This window comes from Molothrus aeneus, chromosome 1, assembly GCF_037042795.1.
Source record: "Molothrus aeneus isolate 106 chromosome 1, BPBGC_Maene_1.0, whole genome shotgun sequence".
Taxonomy (NCBI): Eukaryota; Metazoa; Chordata; class Aves; order Passeriformes; family Icteridae; genus Molothrus; species Molothrus aeneus.
In genome coordinates, this window is record NC_089646.1 from 78,325,081 (window position 1) to 78,350,452 (window position 25,372).

The 25,372-nt window shown below is 39.0% G+C and overlaps 1 protein-coding gene across 1 annotated transcript in view; it reads left to right on the forward strand.

The window, feature by feature from the left end:
* The window catches only part of MYO10 (myosin X), a 162,979-nt gene extending 139,500 nt beyond the window's left edge, over nucleotides 1-23,479 (forward strand). The window contains exons 26-41 of the mRNA XM_066559602.1: nucleotides 1,137-1,260; nucleotides 2,544-2,787; nucleotides 5,034-5,129; nucleotides 8,474-8,567; nucleotides 9,339-9,394; nucleotides 10,916-11,058; nucleotides 11,501-11,695; nucleotides 12,782-12,939; nucleotides 14,257-14,380; nucleotides 15,415-15,712; nucleotides 16,420-16,627; nucleotides 17,243-17,379; nucleotides 18,186-18,306; nucleotides 20,747-21,199; nucleotides 21,565-21,756; nucleotides 22,032-23,479. Coding sequence (XP_066415699.1) covers nucleotides 1,137-1,260; nucleotides 2,544-2,787; nucleotides 5,034-5,129; nucleotides 8,474-8,567; nucleotides 9,339-9,394; nucleotides 10,916-11,058; nucleotides 11,501-11,695; nucleotides 12,782-12,939; nucleotides 14,257-14,380; nucleotides 15,415-15,712; nucleotides 16,420-16,627; nucleotides 17,243-17,379; nucleotides 18,186-18,306; nucleotides 20,747-21,199; nucleotides 21,565-21,756; nucleotides 22,032-22,142 — 2,754 coding nt within the window. The 3' untranslated portion in view covers nucleotides 22,143-23,479. The remainder of the gene's footprint in view (nucleotides 1-1,136; nucleotides 1,261-2,543; nucleotides 2,788-5,033; nucleotides 5,130-8,473; nucleotides 8,568-9,338; nucleotides 9,395-10,915; nucleotides 11,059-11,500; nucleotides 11,696-12,781; nucleotides 12,940-14,256; nucleotides 14,381-15,414; nucleotides 15,713-16,419; nucleotides 16,628-17,242; nucleotides 17,380-18,185; nucleotides 18,307-20,746; nucleotides 21,200-21,564; nucleotides 21,757-22,031) is intronic.
* The last annotated feature ends 1,893 nt before the right edge of the window (nucleotides 23,480-25,372 follow it).

Consider the following 25,372-nt stretch of genomic DNA (forward strand, 5'->3'; position numbering starts at 1 on the left):
TAGAAAACATTGTGTAGCTTGATTTGCTCGGAGCACCTATGGAAATAGTGGTCTGTTGCCATCTAGATGCCACTGGGGTGAGTGCATTAGAGTCAGAGGCTGCTCAGATGCAGTTTGCAGTCCTGGGCTTTTGCACAGATATGGTTTTAACTGCTTTAATGCAGCACTGTGTTACTTGGTGAGGAGATCAGTGCACAACGAAGTTCTTCTCTGTGCATGTGTTTGGATTTGGGGTACCAGTTAGCATGTTGGAGAATTAATTTCAGGAAAACTAAATTTAGTTATGTGTGTAAGTTGCAAGAGTATTGAAGAGTAAGATGCTTGCAGAAGTCCCTGATGTGCCAAGTATATTTTGAGATTATTTGGAGAGTATAGTTCACACAATGGAAAATGTTTAAATTACTGAGGCAGACACACATTCTGCAGAGAAATTTTTCAGTGCTGTTTACTGAGTATACGGTGTGGTTTCCTTCTACAAATATTTTTGAAAGAACATGATTTCCTTTACCACTCAGCCAGTGTTTCTGTGAGACTGTCTGATGGGGAAAGCGAAAAGGTATTTCAGGAACACTGACTTGTTTAGAAGTAAAACTTTAATGATATAATATCTACTACATTTGAGGCAGTGATAAGCAGTCCAAGAGCCATTGTGGGTGTTGGGATAAGTTGACAGTTCTTGCCTGAGGAGAAAACACTTTCAGTGTCTTTGTTGAAGATGCCTTCCTGCTGCATGACTCTGGATGTGTGTCAGATACAGAACAGAAATTCTGACTTTCTGGGGTGAGGGAAAGCTAGTACCACAGCTTGTGCAAGGTTTCCTTTTCAATACATTTTTAAGCTGTTCCCCACAGCACTCCAGTGACAGGGGCAAGTAGCACAGGATAGCTTACCCTGACCATATTCTTGCAAAGGGATAACTTTCCTGAGCCTCTACAAAGGTTTTACACAGATTTGTTGTGTAATCAAACAGTTCAAGCTGAAACTTACTACAGTGTACTCCTTCCTTTGTTAACTGGGTGAAAACCAATGAGGAACCTTCCAATACATAATAAAATGTTTTAGCTAGAGTTTTCTAAACTAACTTGATCTAAACTCTTTCCTGAGAGATTATGATCTTTCTTTCCTTTCTTGTCTAGTTTGAAGACAGTGAAGAAGATTTTGACTCCAGATTTGATACAGATGATGAACTTTCCTACCGGAGGGATTCAGTCTACAGTTGTGTCAGCCTGCCCTACTTTCACAGTTTTCTGTACATGAAAGGTACTGGATGAATCAGAATTTGCTAAATAGACAAAGTAACCAGAAATATTTATTGTGTATTACACTCCCAATTCCTGTAGAGTTAAGCTATTTCTTCATTTTTCAAAGGGTGATGGAAAAGTGACTTTATTTAATTTGAGCTGTTCTCAAGTTAAGTTACTTGCAGTGGCTTATATCTAGCAATGTTTTTCCCCTCTGCAAAAAAAGATCAATATTTTGGGCTGCCTCTGTTTCATCTTACATCTTTGCTGTCTCACAAACAATGAAATATTCAGTATACATAGAGAAAAATAACTCACAAATCCAATTGTATCAAATTTTCAGGAAAGCTGATTCCTGCTGTCAAAACCTTGTAACACAGACAGCATTCTACATTGCAGACCAATTTTACTGAACTTAGTCAAATTCCATTTTGGATCTGGAAGACATGGATAAGGTTACATGCAAAGCGGTGTGAGAGACTGTGAAAGAATATACACAGGAGTTCTCTGCTTAAAATTCTTGGGTTTATCTTCTGATTTTTGATAGCAAATTGTAATCTAGCTGAATCCTTGTATGATTTCATCACTGTAGTATACCTTATTTAGGTATAGGAGCAGTGATGAGTGTACACACCACAGTGTTTGTGTGAAAAATAATGCAGTTGGCAGCAGCACGGCTCTTACTTTCTGACATAGCTAGCAGTCAGTTTTTGTGGGGTAACAGGAGCATATTGGTTGGGTTAAGGTTTTTATGACTGCACTGTAACTCCAGTGCAAAAGGTGCATTGCCTACAGTATGGCCACACTTTGGTATGACTGAGCTCACACTGGTGTATTTCCTGCTCTAAGCATAGCTTTGTCAGGTTTTGTGGTTTTGAGTTAAACATTGTTACCTCCTAATAACCTGGAGAGAGGAAAGTGCTTAACATTAGATTGTTTTTAGATTATCACTGAAATACATTGAAAACAGTCTTAAAGATGAGAGTCTCATGTGCAGCAAGACTTTTCAGCAATTTATTATTATAGATATGTATATGTACATGTAACTATATGTATGTTTCATATATATAGTAATACAGAGACTTACTACAATTTATAATTTGAGGGTGTTTAGATTGACAACAATATTGGTGGCTGTGAGGAAATGCAGAAATGAGGTTTTGTGGCTTACAGCAGACACTCAGTTTAACTGCAGTGTTGTTGGTCAGCACCCTCCAGCTTTGGTGCTGTTCACAGCATCTGTTTTATGATACAGCTGTTTGTTTTCACTGCATATAAACCCACATTTGTGTCTCTTGCCAGGTGGCTTAATCAACACATGGAAGCGACGCTGGTGTGTCCTGAAAGATGAGACCTTCCTGTGGTTTCGTTCTAAGCAGGAAGCACTTAAGCAGGGCTGGCTTCACAAAAAGGGGGGTGGATCATCTACACTTTCCAGAAGGAACTGGAAGAAAAGATGGTTTGTTCTCAGACAGTCCAAGTTGATGTACTTTGAAAATGACAGTGAAGAAAAGTTAAAGGGTGCCATGGATGTCCGAACTGCCAAGTAGGTTTACACAGTTTTATGTTAGCCGTGGTTCTTTCTAAGTACTTGGGGCTCAGTCTGGGAAGGCACTGAGTGCCCTGCCTACAAATTGTGTGAATGCAAGCAGGAGAGTGTGTGTGGTGAAGTTAGTGAAAGCAAGTGTTGTCCTTAGTTGGCTCTCTCTTAAGTCTAGAGAGTGCTCCAGAGCTAAGCCAGTGCCAAATACTTCAGAAAAATGCTGCTGTAATGAACCCATCTATGCTTTCTCCCAGACTAGAGGCCCTACTTAGTCTGTAATGATTCCCAAGGCAGTTTGGGGCATGTTGCCAAGTCTGTAGCTGCAGGCAAACCCAGAATGAAGAGGGTGGAATTAAAAGGCCCTGAGTTTATTGAAGTTCGCATGGGTCAAAGCTGAATCTTCTGTATGTATTTAGATTTTTTTTCATGCTTTAAATAATTGTGGTAGTGTAGAAAAGTCTTTAAAATGCATATATTCATTAAAAAACAAGATTACTAAACCTAATAACTTATGCCTTGTTAGCTGAAGTTCCTTAAGCCTAAGAATTTTACGCTTCCTGAAGCACACAGAAAAAAGAATTTTCTGCTGGATGGTTTTTTTCTTTCTAAACAATTTAGGATTATCTACCTAATTTAAAAAATTAGAGTGCGCTAACATTAGTTGTCTCTTTTCTCTATAAAGTGTACCTAAGCTTTCATCCAAAGTGGAGAGAAACAGAAATGGTTAGTAACACTCAGTTCCACTCTGTGATTTGTAATCTGCAGCTATCCCATTTGTCTGTTACTTTAACAGAGAGTTTAAACTAAATTTAAATATTTGATTAATCTTTTCTTCGGCAATCCTGGCTTGAGCCTGATTGAAAAGAGTTTCTGAGGACAGAAAAGAGTTTCAGTGAGAATCCTGACTTGCTACTGGAATCCAGTGAGCTGTTGGCAGTCAAGTAAATTTCTGAATAGAAGCTGAAGATCCTACCTTTTGGTTTTTTTGTTAAAACTCAATTTGACTCTGTCTCATGTACCATAGCATTTATTTAGCATATTTTTCTAATATGTTCAATCAATCATTCTTTTTTTGTTGTAGTTACCTCATTGCTTCACTGGTTGTGCCCTATAGACAGTCTTTGCTGCACGTACATTTAAAATTATCAGACAAAGGTTACTGAACCTAGTTTGAACTGTAGGTTCAATCAATGACCATTTGTTTATAAATTAGATAAAAGAAAGGGTATTTAAAGAACTGTGTTTCATAAGAAATAAACAATAGCTTTTCTAGATAGTGTTAATATTTACTGAGTGCATTCCTAACCTATAGTGCCAGTCCTATAGTCCACCACTCTCTATTAGGGACCTTGTTCAATTTTTAAAATCTCAGGCTGATTCATTTAGAACACAGAACAGGGAGATATTCTATTGGACACTGTTACTGAGAGGGAAGGAATCAACCAGTACAAAATTACAGCTTTTTGTATTGATAGCAAATAGATCATCCTCATGAGTCTGATATGCAGACCTTGCATATATTGTTTGTAGGACAGAGATTTATGAGAATAAATGAGCAGGTAAGAAGATATAGCCAGTGAAGTAAATAGTAAGCTTCAGGCAAATACAGCCAAACAACAAAAAGCAAATTAAGTTTATTTCTTAAGCTACAGGGAAATCTAATGTCATACTTTAATTATTGGTAAAACCTTCACAGTTGTTTTTATATCAATACTTAGATGTCCAAACTAAAAATTAGAAATATGTAATTTTTCAGCAGATGAGTGCTCAGATTTTCCTGGAAGTCATGTTTGGAATTGTCCTTATGCTGACTCACAACCACACAGAATCACTAATCCAGGTTTTGTTTGCTTTCAGTTTTCAATCTTCAGCAGCTTTTTTTAGAATTCCAAAAATCACTTGCTTATGCACTCAGTTCAGAAATATATCCATTTCTTCCCTCAGTTATCTTTGCCTCTCTTGGGGTTTGATATTGCTTTGCATTTTCTTTAGTTCTTGGTAAAATGGTAACAGAATGGTCACATAGGTGTAGTGACATTTGTAGTAGTTTGAATATTTGTACTGTGTGGGCAGAAAACACAGCTGTAGTTTGGCAAACTAATACTGATAAATCACATTGTGAATCTTGTGAATGAACCTGATGAAGACTACTGTTAAGTGTCAATAGTTTGTGAGCTTCTCAGCAGAACATAATTTTCAAAATTTTGATAATCTGTAATGCTCAATATTGGTGTTTTCCTTTTTTTCAGAGAGATTGTTGATAATACAGGCAAAGAAAATGGTATTGATCTAATAATGAGTGATAGGACCTACCACTTAATTGCTGAATCTCCTGAGGATGCAAGGTATGAAAATCATCAGGCCTATCTTCTTCTCCTTTTCTTTTCCTTTTTAACCTCTATGTTATTCTGACTTTGGCTTGTCACTAATTTGTTCAACCACTGTCACAAAATATTCAGGTTGTGTTAAACACGTTGCATTTAACACACTTTTTGAAAGGCTTGCTGAGGAGAAAACCTTGTGGCAGACAATTACTGGGAAGACTCAGACTGACAATGAAAATTTGCCTAGAATTTGGCTGTTACCCATGAGTTACTAGCAACTTTCTGAAATATAATTTGTCTGTAGAGAGGCAGTCATTAGCCACTGTTGCTTTCCTTGTGGATTACCCTGCTGTGTTTAACTGCATTGATCAAATCAATATTTGAGACCCTGTAGTCTCATGAAGGATTTTGTTCTTAGGGGTGAGGTCTGTTTGTTTAAACAGAACCTAAATTTTTTTCAGATAGAAGTTGTAATGCAGTCACTGTATTTTAGAGCAAAAGCATATTCATGTAAGATGAGTGTGTAAGAGAGTGCTTCCCTTTCTGCATATTTAAAAAGGGTCTTGCTTTTGTTGCTAAAGGATCCATATCTAACCATGGGGGAGGCAGGTGGGTGAGGAGCAAGTCTGACTTGTCCGATCAGTTGTAGAGCATCTTTAAAAAAAATCCCCATGCTACAGTTCATGCAAGATAATCATATGCTTGCCTAAAAAAAATCAAGCATTTAAATAAATTTAACTTAGTAATCAGAGCTTATTACCCATTGCCTTGCTGCCCCAAGGCCAGAATACAGCGTGCCTTTGTCAACATCTCTTGAGCTACTTTGCTCAGAAGCCTGGAAAGTTCTTTTGTATTCTGTTCTTTGCAAAGGTGGAATGCCTTCCTATATCACAGGACTCTGAGTACAAGTATAGATGTAGCAACACAAAATCCATCCTCATTTCTTTAGGTATCCTTAAAGTTATCCTTGAAATAACTTAGGAGCTTTCTAGCAGTTACTGTTAAGATTCTTGTGGGATGTAAGCATATTTTAAAATGAAGGCTTAGCTAAAGTCTCTTCTACCAGACTTGTGTAGGTGCCCTAGGGACCAATAAACAATTATCAGCACACAGACTTGTCTGTTGCCACGCATCTGCTTCATTTCTTTCTTAAAGATGGAGGAGGAGACACTATACACCCTTGTTGTGTGTAGTAAGAATAACAAACCATCCAGATTAAATTACCTTTTGCCAGTGTATTTCCGGTTTCTTTTTTCTCACTCATCCCAGAAGACTTAATGAGGAAAATGTGTGAGGATTTGCAGACAGGCTTAAGTCAAAGCCTTGTTAACAAAGCATTGTGAAAAGCAAAGTATGAATCATTGGTCTGTGTTTGGTCCACATCTGCTATTGAAAAAATATTTTGTACCTGGGCTAGATCAGGATCTGAGGTTGATTTTTGTTCAAATTAAGGGAAAAACCAAGAAAAACATCCAGTTCCTCCCAGAAGAGGAGTTACTATTATTGAAGAAGTAATGCTTCAAAGGGCAGCCATTGCTGAGGGTTTGTTCCTTTCAAATCCCTAGCCTTTTTCCCTATTTCTGTGTTCTGGGACTCAGCTGAAAAACAAAGGAGGTCCTGAGAGGGGAAAAAAGCAAAAATAAAGTCTGCCTTTGTTTTTTGCGAAGTGCCATGATTCATTTCATTTTCATTGTTTACACAAAGATTAAATGAAATCAGGAAAACTCTGAATTGTTCTTTAAAATCCATCCATAAATTATCACTAGATGTGCATACAGTGCTAGGAAGTCTTTTTTTTTTTTTTTAATTGAAATAGAAGGTTCACTTTAAATACATTTGCAATTCCTGAGCCCAGAAAGGAAAGATGAATTTAATTTGTGGGAATCTTTTGATTGGTGAGGCTTAGTTTCCTTCAGTTTCTTTACTTCATTTTCAGCTTTACTTCAGCTGGTGGTTCCTCTGCTCTAGATGACAGCTTCTCGCCTTTTTTTGTGGCATTGCCTTACATACAGCAAAGTGTTAAGTACAAACTCTCTGTGGGCGTCTCTGAGTCTTAAAAAAAGAATCAGAACTAAATATGTTCTCATCTGCTTTATGGTCTGGCACTCTCAATCTTCATTTTTCTTCATTGCTTGCACTGTTTCTAATAAAAGCGTGAACTGATAAAAATAATTTAGGATATGGCAGTGATGGTACTGTTTGACAGCCTACACAGTTTTTCTCAAGCTATTTTAGCAGTTCAATTTCCAGAAATCTACATTTTGGGAGAACAGTTGGCTTCTGAATGCTGGAGTTAAGGAGACAGCTCTTCAGTGTCCGAGGCAAAAATTCCGTGACTAAAAGCAATTCCAAAGATAACTTCGAATTTAAGTCCAGTAGTTTTGCAGTAGGTTGAGTTTTTCCTCAACCCCGTGGTGGTGGAGGAGCCTCTGCAGCAAAATGAGGAGTCTGTTTTAAAGGCTGGGCTTTTGATCCCTTTGAAAACTTGGCCCCAGGTGGTTTTCATTAGAATGGCAAATTCATATCTCAAAGAATGGCATTCAGGAACCTGTTGAACAGGCCAAGCTCTGCCCTTAGATTTCAGTGGGATTCCTTAGGGCAGTTGAGCTTTATCATATACAAATGCCAGAAGGACAGAGGTTTCCCAGAAGCAGAAGGTGTGGTTGGAATTAAATCCATCTGCAATTGCTGCTCAGGACTAGGGGTTGAAGCACTGGAAACCTTCCTGCCACTTTTCCTGTTGTGGATCTGTACAGTGCCACTGGAGTGGCACAAATTTGCTCATCCTTCCAGCAGCTGGATTTTTCAGTGCTCCATAGAGAACAAAAACTGTAGAGATATTTGTTTGGGGGTTTTATTCTTTTTTTCCCTCTCAGTTGCGCTTCTACTGAGAGCTCAATGGATTTTGGTGGTCTTTGAAGAAGTATCACTGTAAGGAATTACTACCAGTCACGCTATCAGTGCAGCACAATTAATAATCTGAAGGCTGGGATTCCCATTGAAAGCTTTGTGTGTAGCTAGGAATGTATTTTATTCCAGATGAAACGTGGAATGTGTAACAAAGACTCTCCAAGCCCTCAGGTGTTTCAGTGTGCTTACAGCAGTTTTTCAGAGATGCCACTTAGTGTACAAGGTACTTTTTGTCAGGAAGAAGGGTATGACACAAGCTTGGATGGGAGATCTGGAGCAGCTTGCTTGCACCCAGTGTTGCTTGAACTGACATAAAGCTTTTATGCCTGTTGACAAAAGGAATCTTAAGCAATTTCAAAAACCTGCAGAACCTGCTACATCTCTGCAGAACAAAGGTGACAGAAGGCTTGTGCAGAGCCAAAATTTTACTTACACTGCTGCCTTTCTCTCCCCAGCCAGTGGTTCAGTGTATTGAGTCAAGTCCATGCGTCCACAGAGCAGGAGATCCGGGAGATGCATGATGAGCAGGCAAATCCACAGAATGCTGTGGTAAGTCTAAATCTGAAGAACTTTTCTAACCAAATATTTTTAGAAAACAGGGCCATTGTGGTGGCCACAGCCTCTGAGAGTCACAACCTACTTAGTTTAAATGTGGTAGCTGTGACACTGGCTAGAGCTCCCATGTCTTTGGTCCTGTAGCTGTACAAGGAGGGAATGTGACTTCTGATTCCTCTCCCATCATTCACCTTGATGAAAAATGACTGTTGGTTTTGGGAGTGGTTTTTCTGGTCCACTTCCTTATCACATCACAGTGTATGCTTGATTTTGAAATTTTGCAAAGATATTGTTAGTGAGTAAATTAAAAACCTAAGAGTTAAAAATTTGAGATTTCTCTGATCCTGCATTTATCATTCTGTACAATATATATTAGTAATTAATAGAATACATCTGGAACCTAATATCAAGCAAAGGAAAACAAAAACTTCTGCTTAATGGCTTTTGAAGTTTGTTTTGAGAGGATACCATTTCTATTGGGATGGCAGTTTTCGGTGAAAGATTCAAGCATGTTTGGAAGCACAAAAAAGGGCAGGTTTTGAGCTGCCTCCATCCTAACTACAAATAGTCTTTTACTGGATCTATTCATCCAAGTCTCTTAGTTTTCCCCTCAGCAGTTTTAATGGTTAAGAGAAACTGCTGCCCAAACCTGCAGTTCATTTTGCTTCAAAGCTGCTGCTTCTTTCTCCTGTCTCTCAGAAGAGTACTGTGAGTAATATAACAGTGAATGTCTTCCTCATTTTCTGGTTGGATATTTGTTTATAGGGTACACTCGATGTAGGACTAATTGATTCTGTCTGTGCTGCTGACAATCCAGATAGGTAAGTCAGAACCATGCCTGGTGACTTTCTTTTTCTCCTGTCTCTAGCTAAAATCAGACACTTTATGCTTTAGTCTATATTGTACTGGCCAACCATGTATTAAAATGATTCATTATTGCCTCCCTTTTCATAGTACTAAACACCACATGTTAAAACATGGAGTAGGAGTGATGGTGCATTTTGGGGGGGCTTCAATAATTTCCAAGATACTGCTCCATACCTGAACTCTTCAGGTGCTAAAGTGATCCAAAACTGGAAGATTACATATTTCTTTCATTTATACAAGTAATGCTCCTGAGAAAAAACAGCTGATTTTTGAGTTACTTTGTAATGTAGTAGGCAGCAATTTTAATTTTAATTTTTTTTTTCTGTTCAGCTTCTCCTTCATGAGTGTTGTATTCTTCAGGGATGAAAACTATTTCCCCAGAATAAAAATGTCTTATAACAAAGAAGTTAATGCAGCATAAAAAACCAACAAAAATGTTGGGTTATTTTTCGTTCTTGAGCTATTAATGATGTTAAGGGAAATAAAACATAATCTGGGTTCAGACTACAACTGGTTTATAAGGTTACTGGATGTGAGGTGTTATTTGAACTGCAGGAGCTCACTCCAGTTTCTCCTCATTATGTACATGTGTAAAACAGCTGGTTTTAAGTTAGTGCTTTGTCCTTGGCCTGCCAAAACACTGATACCAGAAGTAACAGTGAATTTACAAGCTCAGGTTTCCTAAACTATACAACACAAATGTCCAGAGCTTTCACAATTTTAAATTACCATTTCTCCTGCATTATGTTAATGCAGTAAGTTAAGTATTTATCTTGTAAGCATTTTTCACATGGATTTTTTAGTCTTGTTGTTTATGTCCATTTTGGGGGTTTGCTCCAGATGAAAAAAATTAATGGTAAAGGGTTAAAGCAAGCATTGTAGACCAAAAAACCTGCCTGTCTGATCCAGAGAGCCATCAGCACACTTCTCTTGGACTAGTTCTTCATGCCTCAGTGAATCCTGGTGTAGGATTGGGTAAAAGCCAGACTCTCATTAAAAATAGATTGTATTCTCTGTAAATTGGGTTGCACTGCATTAAAATAAAAGAATAGATGTTCACATGCTGCTTTACTATAGACCTTTGTATACTGTAGTTTGTTTTAGCTAATGTAGCTACTGAAGCAAACACTCTAAATAGATCTGACCCTGAAACAGTTCTGATTCCCGTGCAAACTGATTAAAGTTTGGAAGTTTTTTTCACCACAGATTTGATTTGAGATATGACAAGTTGCAATTTAATGTAAGCTTTCCCACCATTCATAGCCCTTGCATTTTGGTGTGAATGTAACATAACTGAGTCTTTTGAAACACTTAATATTTTTCTTTAGCTGATAACTAAATGATGCATTAGAGGTGGACAGTATTTTTCTGGATAGAAAATGCAAAAGATGAACAGTTTTTATGGTTATGGGGGGTGAGATAAACAGTAAGTATGCTGATTATAAGGCTGTTTCAATTCTCATTTATTTTCATAGACCAAATTCATTTGTGATCATCACTGCTAATCGTGTTCTTCACTGTAATGCTGACACTCCTGAAGAGATGCATCACTGGATAACCCTGCTCCAGAGGTCAAAGGGGGACACTAGAGTGGAGGGACAAGAATTCATTGTGAGGGGTAAGAACTGAGTGGGGCAGTAAATAACATCTGTTATGCTTTGAAGAGATTGTCCCCACAACACAATGTGGGCAATATGCCAACATGATTAGCGTTGCAGTCTCGTCTTCCTCTGGTGGATTTTACTCACAAATTAATACAGCTGAAATCATATTCTTGCTGTGCCATGTAAGAAAACACGGTAATGATGACAAAGGTGTTTTTGTGAGTTGACAAGATAATTCTTCCAGTGAAACATCAAAAGGGAAAGGTTTTCATATTAATTTTATCTTTATTTTTTCATTGTTTGAGAATTTTACTTGATGTTGTTTCATATGTGAGCTTATCAGTTCACACAATGTTTTTTGTTGTTGTTGAAAGTATACAACTTAGTTTTAGCAACCTACTTTTGTCCAACTCTGTTCAAGAAAACAAAGTGTGATTCAAATTGTGTCCTTAACAGGATGGCTACACAAGGAAGTAAAGAACAACCCAAAAATGTCCTCATTAAAACTAAAGAAGCGTTGGTTTGTTTTGACACACAATTCTTTGGACTACTACAAGAGTTCTGAGAAAAATGCTTTGAAATTGGGTACACTGGTCCTGAACAGCCTCTGCTCAGTGGTCCCACCTGATGAAAAAATATTCAAAGAGACAGGTAATTATTTGCTCTTGTTCAGGTATGCTTTCTGTCCTTCTACCTAGTAATGCAAGAAACAATGCATCAGAATATTTTAAATGGATTATTATGGGGGCAGTTCCATGAGCAAATCCAGTTCCCAAGTCACTGAGGTATTCTACAGGGAATTACTGGGTGAAGAACAAAGGTAATGCATAGAGGAGTAAAATTTGTTCTCACCAACATTCAAATTATCAGACTGGCACTGCAGCCGAGTTAGTCTGAACACCTATGCTTACACATCAAACACCTGGGGAAAGACATGGGTAGCACTCTCCTCATACATTATTTTATGTGCTGAGGAACCATGAGGGCCAGCATTGGAGCAGGTATAGGGAGATGCAGAGTAAGAGCCCTGTTTGTGGTAACCTACATACTACATCTGAGTCAGCTCCACTGTGCACTTTCAGAACTGGTTTTCAACTCAGAAGCGTCTGTTTGCAAATGAGAAGTGACTGTTGACAGTCCTGTATTATCTCATTGGGGTCACTGGCACTTCAAAGAAGCTTTCACTAGTGAAAGATGAAACACATTTCCTTTTACTGAATCTGTTTCATAAAAAGCCTTTACAGGGATGCAGAGAGAGAATTTGAACCGAAATGCTCTTCCTGTCATAGTTTCCACTTCATTGGTGTAAAATTAAAGGCAGAAGAGGTAGTTTGTGCTTTATGGCTGTTTGTACATGTGCCACAGACTATGAAAGACTCTCGCTACAAAGCAAGTCTGTCTCGGATTTTCCTGTTACTGACAGGACTGGAGAAGTAGGGCCTGCAAGCTACAAGGACCTAAGAGTGTTCCACAGTATTAACAGTGTTTTCTTACAGTGATTTTTACTAAGATTACTGGGTAAAAGACAGAGCTGCATGATGCATAGTTGTAGTCTGAGGCTACTCCTTGTCTTCTTTGAAGGAGAAAATCTCCTTTAATACCACAGTATTTGTATTACGATACTTAATAATTCACACACTTTTAGTTCCTGAAAGACTTCCAGCATGATCTGGGCTGCAGCACAGGGTATCTGCTGGGCTGCAGCTTGTATGATGAGCAATTTTGCTGTTGTGCCAGGTTACTGGAATGTGACCGTGTACGGACGCAAGCACTGTTACCGTCTCCATACGAAATTGCTTAATGAGGCGACCCGCTGGTCAAGTGCCATCCAGAACGTGATTGACACAAAGGCACCCATTGATACTCCAACTCAGCAGCTCATTCAGGATATTAAGGTAGGCACAAGCAGGATGGCGTGGGGTGGGAAAGAATGGTTCCTTAAATCTTTGTTTTGGCTTTGCCATATTGGGTAATAAAGCAGAAAATTACGTTTTAATTACACAGCAGCATGAACTAAAATTGTGAAACCTGAATGTCTTCTCTGACCTGATAAAGGAATTTCTGTCTAAACAGTAGAAGAGCAAACTTTGAAGGCAAGGGGGATAACTTTTTTCCATTAAAATAATAACAAGTTTTACTTGTTTGTGTAACTTGACAGGCTGCACCTGGCAGTAGAGCACATTGTTCAGGTTCATGAGTTAGCAAATGTGTTTGACTCTGTCCACAGTGAGCAGCACACCAAGATGTGAACTAAACAGCTCTTCTGACTTTTTTTGACATTATGGTCCTTTTCTTTTGTTATGATAGCATGGGCTAAGCATCTCATATCTCTGTATGATGAGAAAAACATTCAAGTAATGCTTACTGTTTTACAATCAGTAAAACAGTGATTTTATTGTTTTACTGATTGTAAAACAGTGCATGCTCAGCCAGAGAATGTCCTTCTGGAGCTTTTTGCTAATGGGCATTTATGAGAGGATGAGGATTCTCGCAAGAGACCAAAGAAAAAGGCAAGAGGGGAGAACTACTACTGACCTTTTCCCTTAGAGAGTGCCACCTCTTCTCTCATGAAAAAGAGGTATTAAGTTCTCAGTTCCAAGAATATGAATGCTATTCTTCAGAGCAGGATATATGTATGGAATTCAGTACTGATAGAAGACAGAAGGTTTGACAGATAGAAGACACACATATCTGTGAAACCTTGCCTAAGAAGAACAGTAAGAGTAGTATTTGGATGTGTAGAGTGGGTGCACCAGGTTTACAGCAGTTTACTTTGGACTATTTTGTTTGGTAGCTTGTGCAGTTTCTAACTGAAAGGCCAATTAGTTATGCTGGAGAAACGCTTTTAAATAAAATTTTAATACAGGTATCATATTTCCCATTAGGAATTACTGGAATAAAAATGAATATAAAATGGAAACACACTTCAAAAATAGTTATGATACTTCATTTTGGTGTCCTGCAGCTCTGCTGTAGTTGGTTTTTTTACTGCAGAGATAAAGCAAGCCTATCCAAGGCCTGAGGTTGGCAGCGACTGAGCATTCATAGCCCACAGCATGCCATGGCAGCCACAGCACCCACAACTGGATTTTGCATCAAATGGTGTTGGTAACACTGATTGCTCAGTTTTTTATAATCAACCTAAGGGCATAAAGCATTGCATTATTCTTAAAGCTGGACCCCAAAACCTCTTTTTTTTCTTAACCCAATAGGAAAACTGCCTGAATGCTGATGTGGTTGAACAGATTTATAAGAGGAATCCCATTCTCCGTTACACTCATCATCCATTGCACTCACCATTACTGCCACTGCCATATGGGGACATCAATCTCAACTGTAAGTTTTCCAATAATAGAACCACTTTTTGTTATGAAAGACTAAACCAGAGGGTGGAATTTTTAAGTCTACAGTGAAGTAATGGTGGCAAAACACATGTTTATGATACAAATAGACAAGTTTCCCTGTTCTCTTTTGAGAATAGCAGTTTGCTAGCATGGGCTTGTGGTGTTCCTCCAAGAGTGTTACAGAAGGGAAGGTTGCTATTGCTTACAGCAATACAGCTAAGAAGACCAAGTTTGAAAAGTCTAGCACTGAAATAAGCAACTATACCTGATTCACTCAGTCCCTTGAATCATATTATCCTCCTAAAACTATTGTTGCTTCCTACCCCCTGCAGGAAGTTGCAGCAGCCGCAGCTTCCAATTAACAGGTGTACGTTTTATAAGATGGGATAGGAAGCCTTATTTATGGGAAATAACATTTAGGAGTGTTTTAAAAAGTAATGCTTTGTTTAGTACTGAAATGAGTGTAATCATCTCTGTTAATATTCTCAATTCAAATACTAATTTAGAAGTCTCTTTTGAATGAAGGGTTCAGAGCTATTGATGACTGTGAACTGGCTGTCTGTATTATCTCATTGGGGTCACTGGCACTTCAAAGAGGCTTTCACTAGTGAAAGATGAAACACACTTCCTTTTACTGACTTGGATTTGGTTGTCTTAGTTTGAAACTGCATATTAAACAAGATATTACTCAGACCAGAAGTTTCATCCTTGGGAGGAGGCTGAGAGGTTAATATGGAGTGTGATATGGTATTTCAGCAGTGTGACTCGCTGTGAAAGAAAAACTCTCCATCACAAAAAACCAATCAATCAAGATACACCTTTTCAGCTATTAAATTTGGAACAAATCTCAATAGCAAATAAGCTCATAAAATGAGTTTGCATCATACATTTGAAATGGAAAATACAGATTCTCATATCCTGCATAACAAGGTCACAGAGCAGCATTAAGTGATTTCCACGTTAAGCCTGGGTCCTTTTCCTTTCATATCTCATCTAAGCACATTTCTCCCAATATTTCTTTTGTAGTGCTGAAAGACAAAGGCTACACAACTCTGCAGGATGAAGCCATCAAGATATTTAATTCTTTACAGCAGCTGGAGTCTATGTCTGATCCCATCCCTATAATCCAAGGTATCCTGCAAACAGGACATGATTTACGACCTCTCCGAGATGAGCTCTACTGTCAGCTCATCAAGCAAACCAATAAAGTGCCTAACCCTGGGAGCGTGGGGAACCTCTATAGCTGGCAAATTCTCACCTGCATGAGTTGCACATTTCTGCCCAGTCGCAGCATCCTCAAATATCTCAAGTTTCATCTCAAAAGGTGAGAACCTTTGGTCTACTAAAGCACCACAACTTTTAACACTGTCTAGATATCTAGAAGTGAGACTTGAAGATGTATTCATTTAGCAAACTGGCTATGCCAAACAGTGAATCTAAAAACAAAATGTTAGAGGAAAAGTGTGTGTGAGTTGGTCTGGATGGAATTACACACATTTGAAGAATCAAGCAAGATGCCACAAAGTCAAATCCACATTTTGTTAATGTTAGCAAAAGGGGCGCTTCCTGTAACGGTATAAGCTTAAATGACTTTCACCCCATATTCCCAGGTCCCATTCTCACCTGTCCAAACCAACCTGTTAAAAATTCTTCATCCCACTTACCTTAATTTTATGAGATATGCATCGTGCACATAAAAGAACAGTATCATATTTAAAGATGTACTTGAGGTACATGATTGCAAATACTATTTTAAATATTAGTGAACATTAAATAATAATAAACCATTGTTGTCAGTTCAGCATTAAGCAGAGTGTGGAGTTCCTCTTGCTGTGATGCAATGGAAGAATGCAGAGTGTGCCGTTAGGAAAGTTAGTCCACCAACAAACTCAATAATTTAAAAGCTTTGTCTGTACTTGGAGCATGTCAATTAAACAGTGTACTGGATACAGAAATAATCTCAGGGGGAAAAAATCTCAAATAAGCAAACTTAGCAGCTGGCAGCTTAAAGTAATAAGCTTTGTCTCACAGGGTTCGTGACCAGTTTCCAGGAACCGAAATGGAGAAATACGCACTTTTCACGTACGAATCTCTGAAGAAAACCAAGTGCAGAGAGTTTGTGCCATCACGAGATGAAATAGAAGCACTGATTGGCAGGCAGGAGATGACATCCACAGTTTATTGCCATGGTGGGGGCTCCTGTAAGATTACAATCAACTCACACACTACAGCTGGAGAGGTGAGGATTGGTGACAGAATGTATTTGTAACAAAATCAGCGTGTCCCTTCCCATGCCACTCCCAGGCAGCCGTAGTGCTGCACTTTGGAAGTTCTGGGGCTTTCTCTCCCAATCTCTCCTTTCTGGGAAGGAAAGGCTTACAGTGCTGTCCCTCCAGGACAGCTGTCCCTCCCCACAGTATGTTCTGGAGAAATCCCTGCTATAAAAACTGTCTTTTTTCTGCAGTGTGCTGCAGAGGCTTACCCAACTGTAGTTCCTTCTTACAGGAAGAATTACAGGAACCACTAAGCAATTAGGGAGAAAGCCTAATTATTGGAGAAACTTTAGTAGACATTGATGTGTATGAGAGCCAAGCTGCTTCCTAAAACTGGAAGACTCTTTCTGAGTTGGTGAAATAGCAGGGGTTGTATCTGGCCAGGAGATAGCCCATACGTATTCTGAAAGAGTAAAAATGACAATGGAATTTGACAACAATTAATAATGCTGATGAGGACAAGTTAATAACATTTTTAGCATAATGTAAAACCTAGCTCTAATTGGTTTCAAAGTATCTGTCTTACTCTGTGGTACTGTTTTTCCATGCTATGGTTTTTTCATCTGCTGTTTTTCCATTAGGTGGTTGAAAAGTTAATTCGTGGCTTGGCCATGGAGGATAGCAGAAATATGTTTGCTTTGTTTGAATACAATGGAACTACTGACAAAGCAATTGAAAGCAGAACCATTGTGGCTGATGTCTTGGCCAAGTTTGAAAAGTGAGTGTACCTCTCCTTCTCTCTTCACTCTAATAAGTCGCAATTAAATAAATTTCCAATGTCAGTAATGCTGAATTTTCTCTTTAACTTGCTTGTTTGTGATGATAGAGCTGAATTACACACGTGGCCATTTCTGGAACAAAAGGATCTCTTTTTTTAGTTTCCTTAAAAGACTTAATAGCCACTTGTATTGGTTTTCCTCTGTCCTGACACCTGTAGAGTAATATTTCTCATCACTATTTCCACATTTTCTTCTCCACTATTACAAAATTTTCCACTGTTACTGGCACTGTGACTGTGAGAACTGAGCTCCAGGCAGTCACTGCCATTCTGACTGTTAGCTAACTTCACATGGAAGTCACCACAGTACAGCTCACAACATTTCTCTTACCAGTAAAATTGAAACCACCTATAGAACTGTAGTGAGAAAATGTAATACAAGTCTAAATACCTGTTTGTCATCCTAACTTTTTATGCATGGCAATCAGCCCCTGTTATCCACATAAAAATGGGGGAAAAGGAGTGTTTTAAGTGTTATGCAGTTCTATAACAGGACTTGATAATGTTGCTTTTATTAACAGCTGACTTATCTAAAAATCAACATTTATTAAGAGAATATGGGCTGGAAGCCTTTGACTTGAGAACTGAGCCAACATTTGTCCTTGATTTTGCTGTAGGCTCTAAATACACAGACACACGTAAGGCAAAGTTCAGCTGATGCCTTGCTTAGATTCCACAGGTGGTAATTTAGAAAAGAGTTTGATGTCACAGATCTGATCTCTCTCCCTCTTAACACAATGATGCAGGCTTGCTGCCACTGCTGAAGCTGGGGAGATGCACTGGAAGTTCTACTTCAAGCTCTACTGCTTCCTGGACACAGAAAACGTCCCAAAAGATAGCGTGGAATTTGCCTTTATGTTTGAGCAGGTAAAGAACAAAGTTTCTGTTTTGAGGCACTTTAAAAAGGAGGTAATAAAGGGTTCTAGGCAGCAAAGAGAGTGTTATTATTTTGCTTCTCTCCAACTGAATGCACTACTAACTCAAGCATCAAGAGCAAAGGAAGCAGTTCAGTAGTCAAAATAGGTCTACCTTGACATAAGTGAAGCGAAGTGTTATGTGCCTTAATTTTGCATTACTTGTCAATTGCTTTCTGTATAGTGGTAGAAAAATGAATAACCGGATCTAAGCTGCGTAAAATAGAATAATACTTGCTTTTAATTTTCCTCTTCTTAAACTATTTTCTGAAGAAATGGTAAGAAATGAAGTGAAAAAAAGTGTGACTGGCAACAAATTAATTAATAAGAGATTCCTGCTGGCAACTGTACAGAACTAATTGAGCAATAGCCTTTTATCTTGTCAAAAATGGATCATTTCATAGGTACCACAGTATAATAGTCCAGTCTCAGCAGTAAGACAGCTATGATGAACAGAAACCCACTCAGTGAACATGCTGAGCCCAGAATGAGGCTACACTGCAAAATATAAATTAAATTGATTTCTAATGAAAATTAAATGCATCAGCAGCTGGATTTCTACTATATCAATTCCTGTAGTTACTCAGAAACTCACTGATGGCTTTTATTATTGTTGATTGATCTTCTCCTGTTCTACTATATTGCAAATGATTAAAAATTTTTCCAGTAGTCATCTTCTTTCAGTGGACACTAGACACAGATAAAGATTTCTGTATAGGGTTAAGATTTCTGGCTCTTTGCAACACCAAGACACTGACATTCTGTTGGTGAGCAAGACTGATGTGATCAAGAACTGACGTACCTCAATTTTCATACGTATGAAGGGTGTTCCCCTTCTACATCTTCCCTGTAATAAGAGTATTTCTTCTTTGTTCAGTTTAAGTTTTAAGACACCATATGACACCACAAGTCTACCAAAAGTCTCCTTCCACAGCCTGCTGCTGTAGCTCAGTCCAGAACTGTTTATTGTTGGCTGAAGGATCTGGGCAATAGGTTGCCCTGGTTGGGCTTAGAAACATGTCCATTCTGTCTGTCTGTCATTACCTCTAGAGGAGTCATCCAGTGCCTCTGTTTGAGATGAAGTTCAAACAGCAAGAAGAAAATCTCTGAGAACTCTGCATCCAATCTTCTATGTTACATTATTGGCTTAAGAGGCAGATTCAGGCAGTTTTCAGCATGAACAGCTAAAACAAGCACATTTGCTGAAGCAGATTGTTTTCATGTGGCATTCTGTGCTGACTAGTGTTTAGCCAAATACTTTATGTCGTGCCAAAACCAGTAGTATTTGTTATAAAGCATGACATTCAGTCCCTACCAGCAATATTACAGCAATACCTTGCAGAGGTAACATTACATTCTAACATCAATTCTGTTCTATTTTTTCTAATTATCTGCTTTTGATGTCAGTCATCAACTTTTTTCAGACAATTATGAAAATTCCCTTTTGTCATCAGTTTTAACTCTGCAGTCTCCATTATTTTAAAGTCTGAATCCTTTAATGATCATAAGGCACTGAAGAAAATCTTTTAGTTCTTCCTCATTAAAATACTGTCCTTCCATTTCTAAAAGACAGCTCTTTCTTCTGCATGTGTACTATCTCAGGTAAACCATTTTGCATGTTTAAAGGCACATTTTGTGCACCTAAACAAACTAGCTGTTACTTAACTGTGAATTAGTTGTGTGTTTACTAAGCTTGCAATTCCTGGATCTCCAGACACGATGGGTGTTCATTTCCTCTACTACTGTCATATGAAAGAAAATACCTAGCTGCTGAACATTTTCACAAGTTTGAATGAGTGTGCAGAGAACTGGCATTTTGAAAGAATCCTCTTGGTTCAGAATCTCATCCCCAATGCTACAGAATACTGTAGTATGTAGATGTTGTACTAACTTGATTTGGGATCCATTGAAGATGTATTGTTTCCCCTCAGTAAAATTATGAAGCTGTCCTAGAGCTTGGCTTCCTTGGCTGGAAACATTAGTTTTCACAGCCAAATTATTGATAGCAGTAAACAAAACTGGAGACCCATTTCTTCCTAATGCCCTTGAACATAGATGGCTTCTCCTCAATCAGATGTTTAGATCCTGTTTTCTCCCCTTTACATTTTATTTTCCTTTTTCATAGTTCAGTAACTCTTAGATATGGGAGTTCACTAAAAGCTGTCCTAGTAAAAGCAATTCCCATTTAACAGGTTCCTCAGTTGCCTTGCAGTTATTCTGGTAAACCCAATCTTATTCAGCTTAAATTTGCCAAGAGATTTACCCCATTTGATTTATTTAATGGATCATTTATTTCACCTGGGTTGCCCTAGGGGTAAATCTGCTCCACTTGTTTCTCATATTTCTTTCAAAGACTGCTTTATAAAAAAGGTACCTTTTTTTCCCCTTGATAGGCTCACGAAGCAGTGATTAAAGGACATTACCCTGCTCCTGAGGAAACCCTCCAGGTCCTGGCAGCTTTGCGTCTTCAGTACCTTCAGGGAGATTACACTGTGCACACCACCATACCAGAGCTGGAGGAAGTGTATCCCTTGCAGAAGCTGAAGTCTAGGATTACACAGTCGACCAAAACATTTACTGCACCAGAGAAGGCCGAGAAGAAACGGGCCAGCTTTCTTGAAGGAACACTGCGGAGGAGTTTCCGAAGTGGCTCTGTCAGCAAACAGAAAGTTGAGGAGGATCAGATGTTAGACATGTGGGTCAAAGAGGAAATCTCAGCTTCCAGGACTAGTATTATTGACAAATGGAAAAAACTCCAGAGGATGAATCAGGAGCAGGCCATGGCAAAGTACATGGCTTTGATTAAGGAATGGCCTGGCTATGGTTCAACACTCTTTGACGTAGAGGTAAGACCATATGAACATTCAAACTGCAGCTTACACTGTATAGGTGATGATTTCATTCCTGAGCAGTGAAACCATAAATACAGTATCACAATGCTCAGACAGCTGATGTAATAAACTTTGAGCTATTAAAAGCCTACTCCCATTAGCAGGCACTGTAGCTATTTAAATCCACCAGTTAAGTGTAAAATAGAGAGACAGAATGCTATTCTGACAGGTTGCAAACAAGTCTAAGTATAAAAGGCTACATTTAAAGAGGAAGAAGCAATATGCACTTTTAACAAATGGTTACAGACAAAAACATCAACAGTAAGTGGTGTGTGCTCCCACTGTTCCCCTTGCTGTTAATTTACTTTTTTTTCCTCTAGTGTAAAGAAGGGGGATTCCCACAGGAATTGTGGCTTGGAGTCAGTGCTGATGCAGTTTCTGTCTACAAGCGTGGGGAAGGAAGGCCTCTGGAGGTGTTCCAGTATGAACATATCTTGTCATTTGGTGCTCCGCTTGCCAACACCTACAAGATCGTGGTGGATGAAAGAGAACTTCTTTTTGAAACTAGTGAGGTAAGAGCAAGGCAGTTTTGTTATTGGGGTCTTCCTGTCCTGACAGCCAGGCCACTTAGTAATTCAAGTAATGGCTGCAAATGTCAGAGATTTGTTCAAGATCCCTGTAAAGCTAAAGGGAAGACAGAATGACACAAAGAGAAGTGCTGAATGTTTTTGTTTAGCTGCAAAAGGATTTTGTTGAAAGCTTGACAGTTTTATATTGTTAGTGTCCAAAGAAATTCATTCATATACTGTTACCTCACTAAGAACTGTGCTCTTCATGCTCTTGGCAGGTGGTTGACATTGCAAAGCTGATGAAAGCTTACATCAGTATGATCGTGAAGAAACGCTACAGCACCTCTCGATCCGTGAGTAGTCATGGAAGTCAGGGCAGCTCCAGGTGAAAACAAAACCAGTTCTACTGCACCCTAAATAGAAAACATCACTCCTTGGCCTCAGAACGACCTGGGGTCATTGATCACCTTTGTTGACAAGCTAACCAAGAACCGGAGTTTCAACGGAAAATATCTTCAAACAAGGTTTTAGAAAGACCACAGGGGGGCAGGGGAAAATCAGCTGAAATAGTCACATACCTAGAACTGCTGGCTCATTCAAAACTTTCCAAAGCATTATTACCTTCAGTTGATGTAACATATGCCTTAAGACTCGATCCACTGCAATGCAAGCAGTAATAAGTGCCTTACAATATTAAGCCTAATTTGTATTGACCTAAAATTGCTGATAAAAGTCAAGAGGATTTCCTTTGTCCTTTCAGAACACTGAAAACAAAGGTATATTCATCCATTCTGCACTAATCTACTGGCCTGTATACAGGTGGGAAGGGGGAGGGAAGAAGAGCAAGGTATATTTTTTTGGAGCGCTGCTGGCAGCTTTCCTGATGGACGCCAACACTTTGTTTCCCATTGCTTCCATGGATGTGCACACTGTGCATGCATATTAGGGCTGTCAGTAAAATTTGACAAATTTTATTCTGTGTTTCACAAGTCTTTTGAAGCAAAGGGAATAAGTATGTGCAATGGTGTAAACAGTCTTTCTGTACATTTTAATAGTTCAGAGTTATAGTTGTTACAATTGTATGGTTACTTTTTAAGCAGTTTTATTAACAAGTAAATTCCAAAATTTTCATACACTGATTTTACTTTTGCAAATATGTATTACCATATAAGTAGCAGAAGTCTGCATTCTGTATCTGCTGTATGATAAAGAGAGATGTAGCTGAGAATATTTATAGAATACCCTAATATGGAAATACAGTTATCAGTTCAATTCTCCATAATGTCAGCTTAAGTTTTTAATAATAATTTTTTTCTTTGAAAGACATCATGTTTTATACTGCTGGCTGGACTCCTTAACCCAGACTGACTGCCAAAGGCCAGAGCCCTTCAGAGTTGACTAGAGAAGGCAACGTTATACAATGCAACTGCTTTAATATTTTAATATTTTACCTGGTTGCCTGATGAAGGTTCTTGACAGTACCCTGTAAATAAATTGGGGAATATCAGCTAATAATACTTTGATTTTGGACCTTTATTTTTGTACAGAAATACTGTAATATAAGGCAAAACTTTGTTCAAAGGTATCTTTTTGTCCACAGATTTAAAAAAAAAAAAAGAAAAAAAGAGACCTGAAAAACCTTACTGTTGTTAAAAACCTCAGCCTTTAAGGAATCATGCCTACTTACTGGGAAAAAAAAGTCCAGCAATAAAGAAAATATATGTAATGTGCTCTGTTTCTATTTCCTACCGAGTCAGACTTCCAACAAAACTTTAATTTCCTGTCTTCTCAGGAGGCAAGCCTACTGCACAGGCTGTGTGTGTGTGTGTGTGTGTGTGTGCGTGCACTTTTGCTTGGAAAGGTGCACGTGCTGTGTGTTGTTCTGGGGCAGGTGTCCTTGTCCATGCAATGGACACACAGAGGGAAGTGCTGCTGAGCAATTCCATGCCACAGTGAATGTGCAAGTGATTCTTCTGCTATTTATGTAGCCATGATGAAAGATGGTTTGTTTCATTAGCCAGGCACATCATGGCAGGGCAGCATGCACTGCCCTCATAGTGTACATAGCCTTTGTGGGCAACAAGGCTTGCTCTGAGAAATCCTCCACCCTCCTCCCACTGCCAGATGCTTCTAGCCACTTCATCTGACACCACCCCTCAGTCCCTAAAGGCTTGCTGAATCACACTGCTAATTTCATATCCCCACCCTCCCAGAAAAGGCAAACTTAAGAATGTAAGAAACTATAACTTTAATATGTATAGTTACACACACACAGATTATCTGAGACTGACTTTTTTTTTTAATTTTTCCCATATCCAAATTGATTAGAAAGAATTTAGCTGGTCCTAGAAAGGCATCCTTGGAATGGCACAATTGATACATTTCAGCCAGCACAGCAAAAAAGTTCAATTTTACCTGTGTGTAAACACTCTCAGAAAAGTCCCTGCACATCATCATAATCAGTAATTAGTTAACAACCCAGGCAGTACACAAGATGACAGTCTTGTACAGGACCACAGTCTTGAGAAGCAGACACCATTACCTGATTAATTTGCCTCCTGACTGACTTCTGGATGCTCTCAACCATTGGGAGGGATGTTTGCTATTGGTCAGTACACAGACGTGCCTGTCACTACATCACTGTAATTAAGAGTTTCTCTTCATTCATACCAAGCCTATCAACCTGCCATGTAAATCTTAGTCCAATAACTCTTACTGAGGCAAAGAGAAAAAATCCATAATTGTCAATACTCAACAGAACGAATGCACAGATTATCAAAATAAATACAGCATAATAGACACACCTAAGTTTGGAAGTGGAATGCCCGTCCATGTGCTTGGAACTGACCCCAGTTGTGGAACTGCCACTCATTCCCCCTCTGGAAGATGGTGGTTACCCCAGCTCTGTCAAAAACCCTCTGGGAGCACACACTGGGTTCCCACAGCCTGATGGAATACAGCCACACCGAGGAGAGCCTAGGAGCCCACCAGCCAGGCACCCTCAAGAGCACAGGCCTGGGCAGAAACCATGCAGACAGGCCTGGGAATAGTGTCAGCTGCAATGGAGATAAAATTGTATAGCTTCATCTTAGTTTGCCCTTAAATCATAAAACTAAAGAACGGTTTGGGTAGGAAGGGACCTTAAAGATCATTTAGTTCCAATTCCCTTGCTGTGGGAGGGACACCTTTCACTAGAGCAGGTTGCTCAGGGCTCCATCCAGTCTGGCCTTGAACACTTCCAGATATGGGGCATCCACAGCTTCTCTGGGCAGCCTGTGCCAGTGCCCCACCACCCTCACAGTAAAGAATTTCTAATATCTAATCTAAACCTGCCTTCTCTCAGTTTGAAGCTATCCCCCCTTGCTCTATCACTACATGCCTTTATAAAAACTCCTGCTCCAGCTCTCCTGTAGTCCCCTTTAGGTACTGGAAGGCTGCTCTACAGCCTCCCTGGAACCCTTACCAGGTAGAACGATCCCAATTCTCCCAGTCTGTCTTCATAAAAGAGGTGTTCCATGTCTCTAATCATGTTTGTGGCTCTCCTCTGGACTTATCTGGACATGCTTCAATTCCTCCTGCATCTTCAGGATTCTGTCTAGCACTTTCCCTTTGCCTCAAA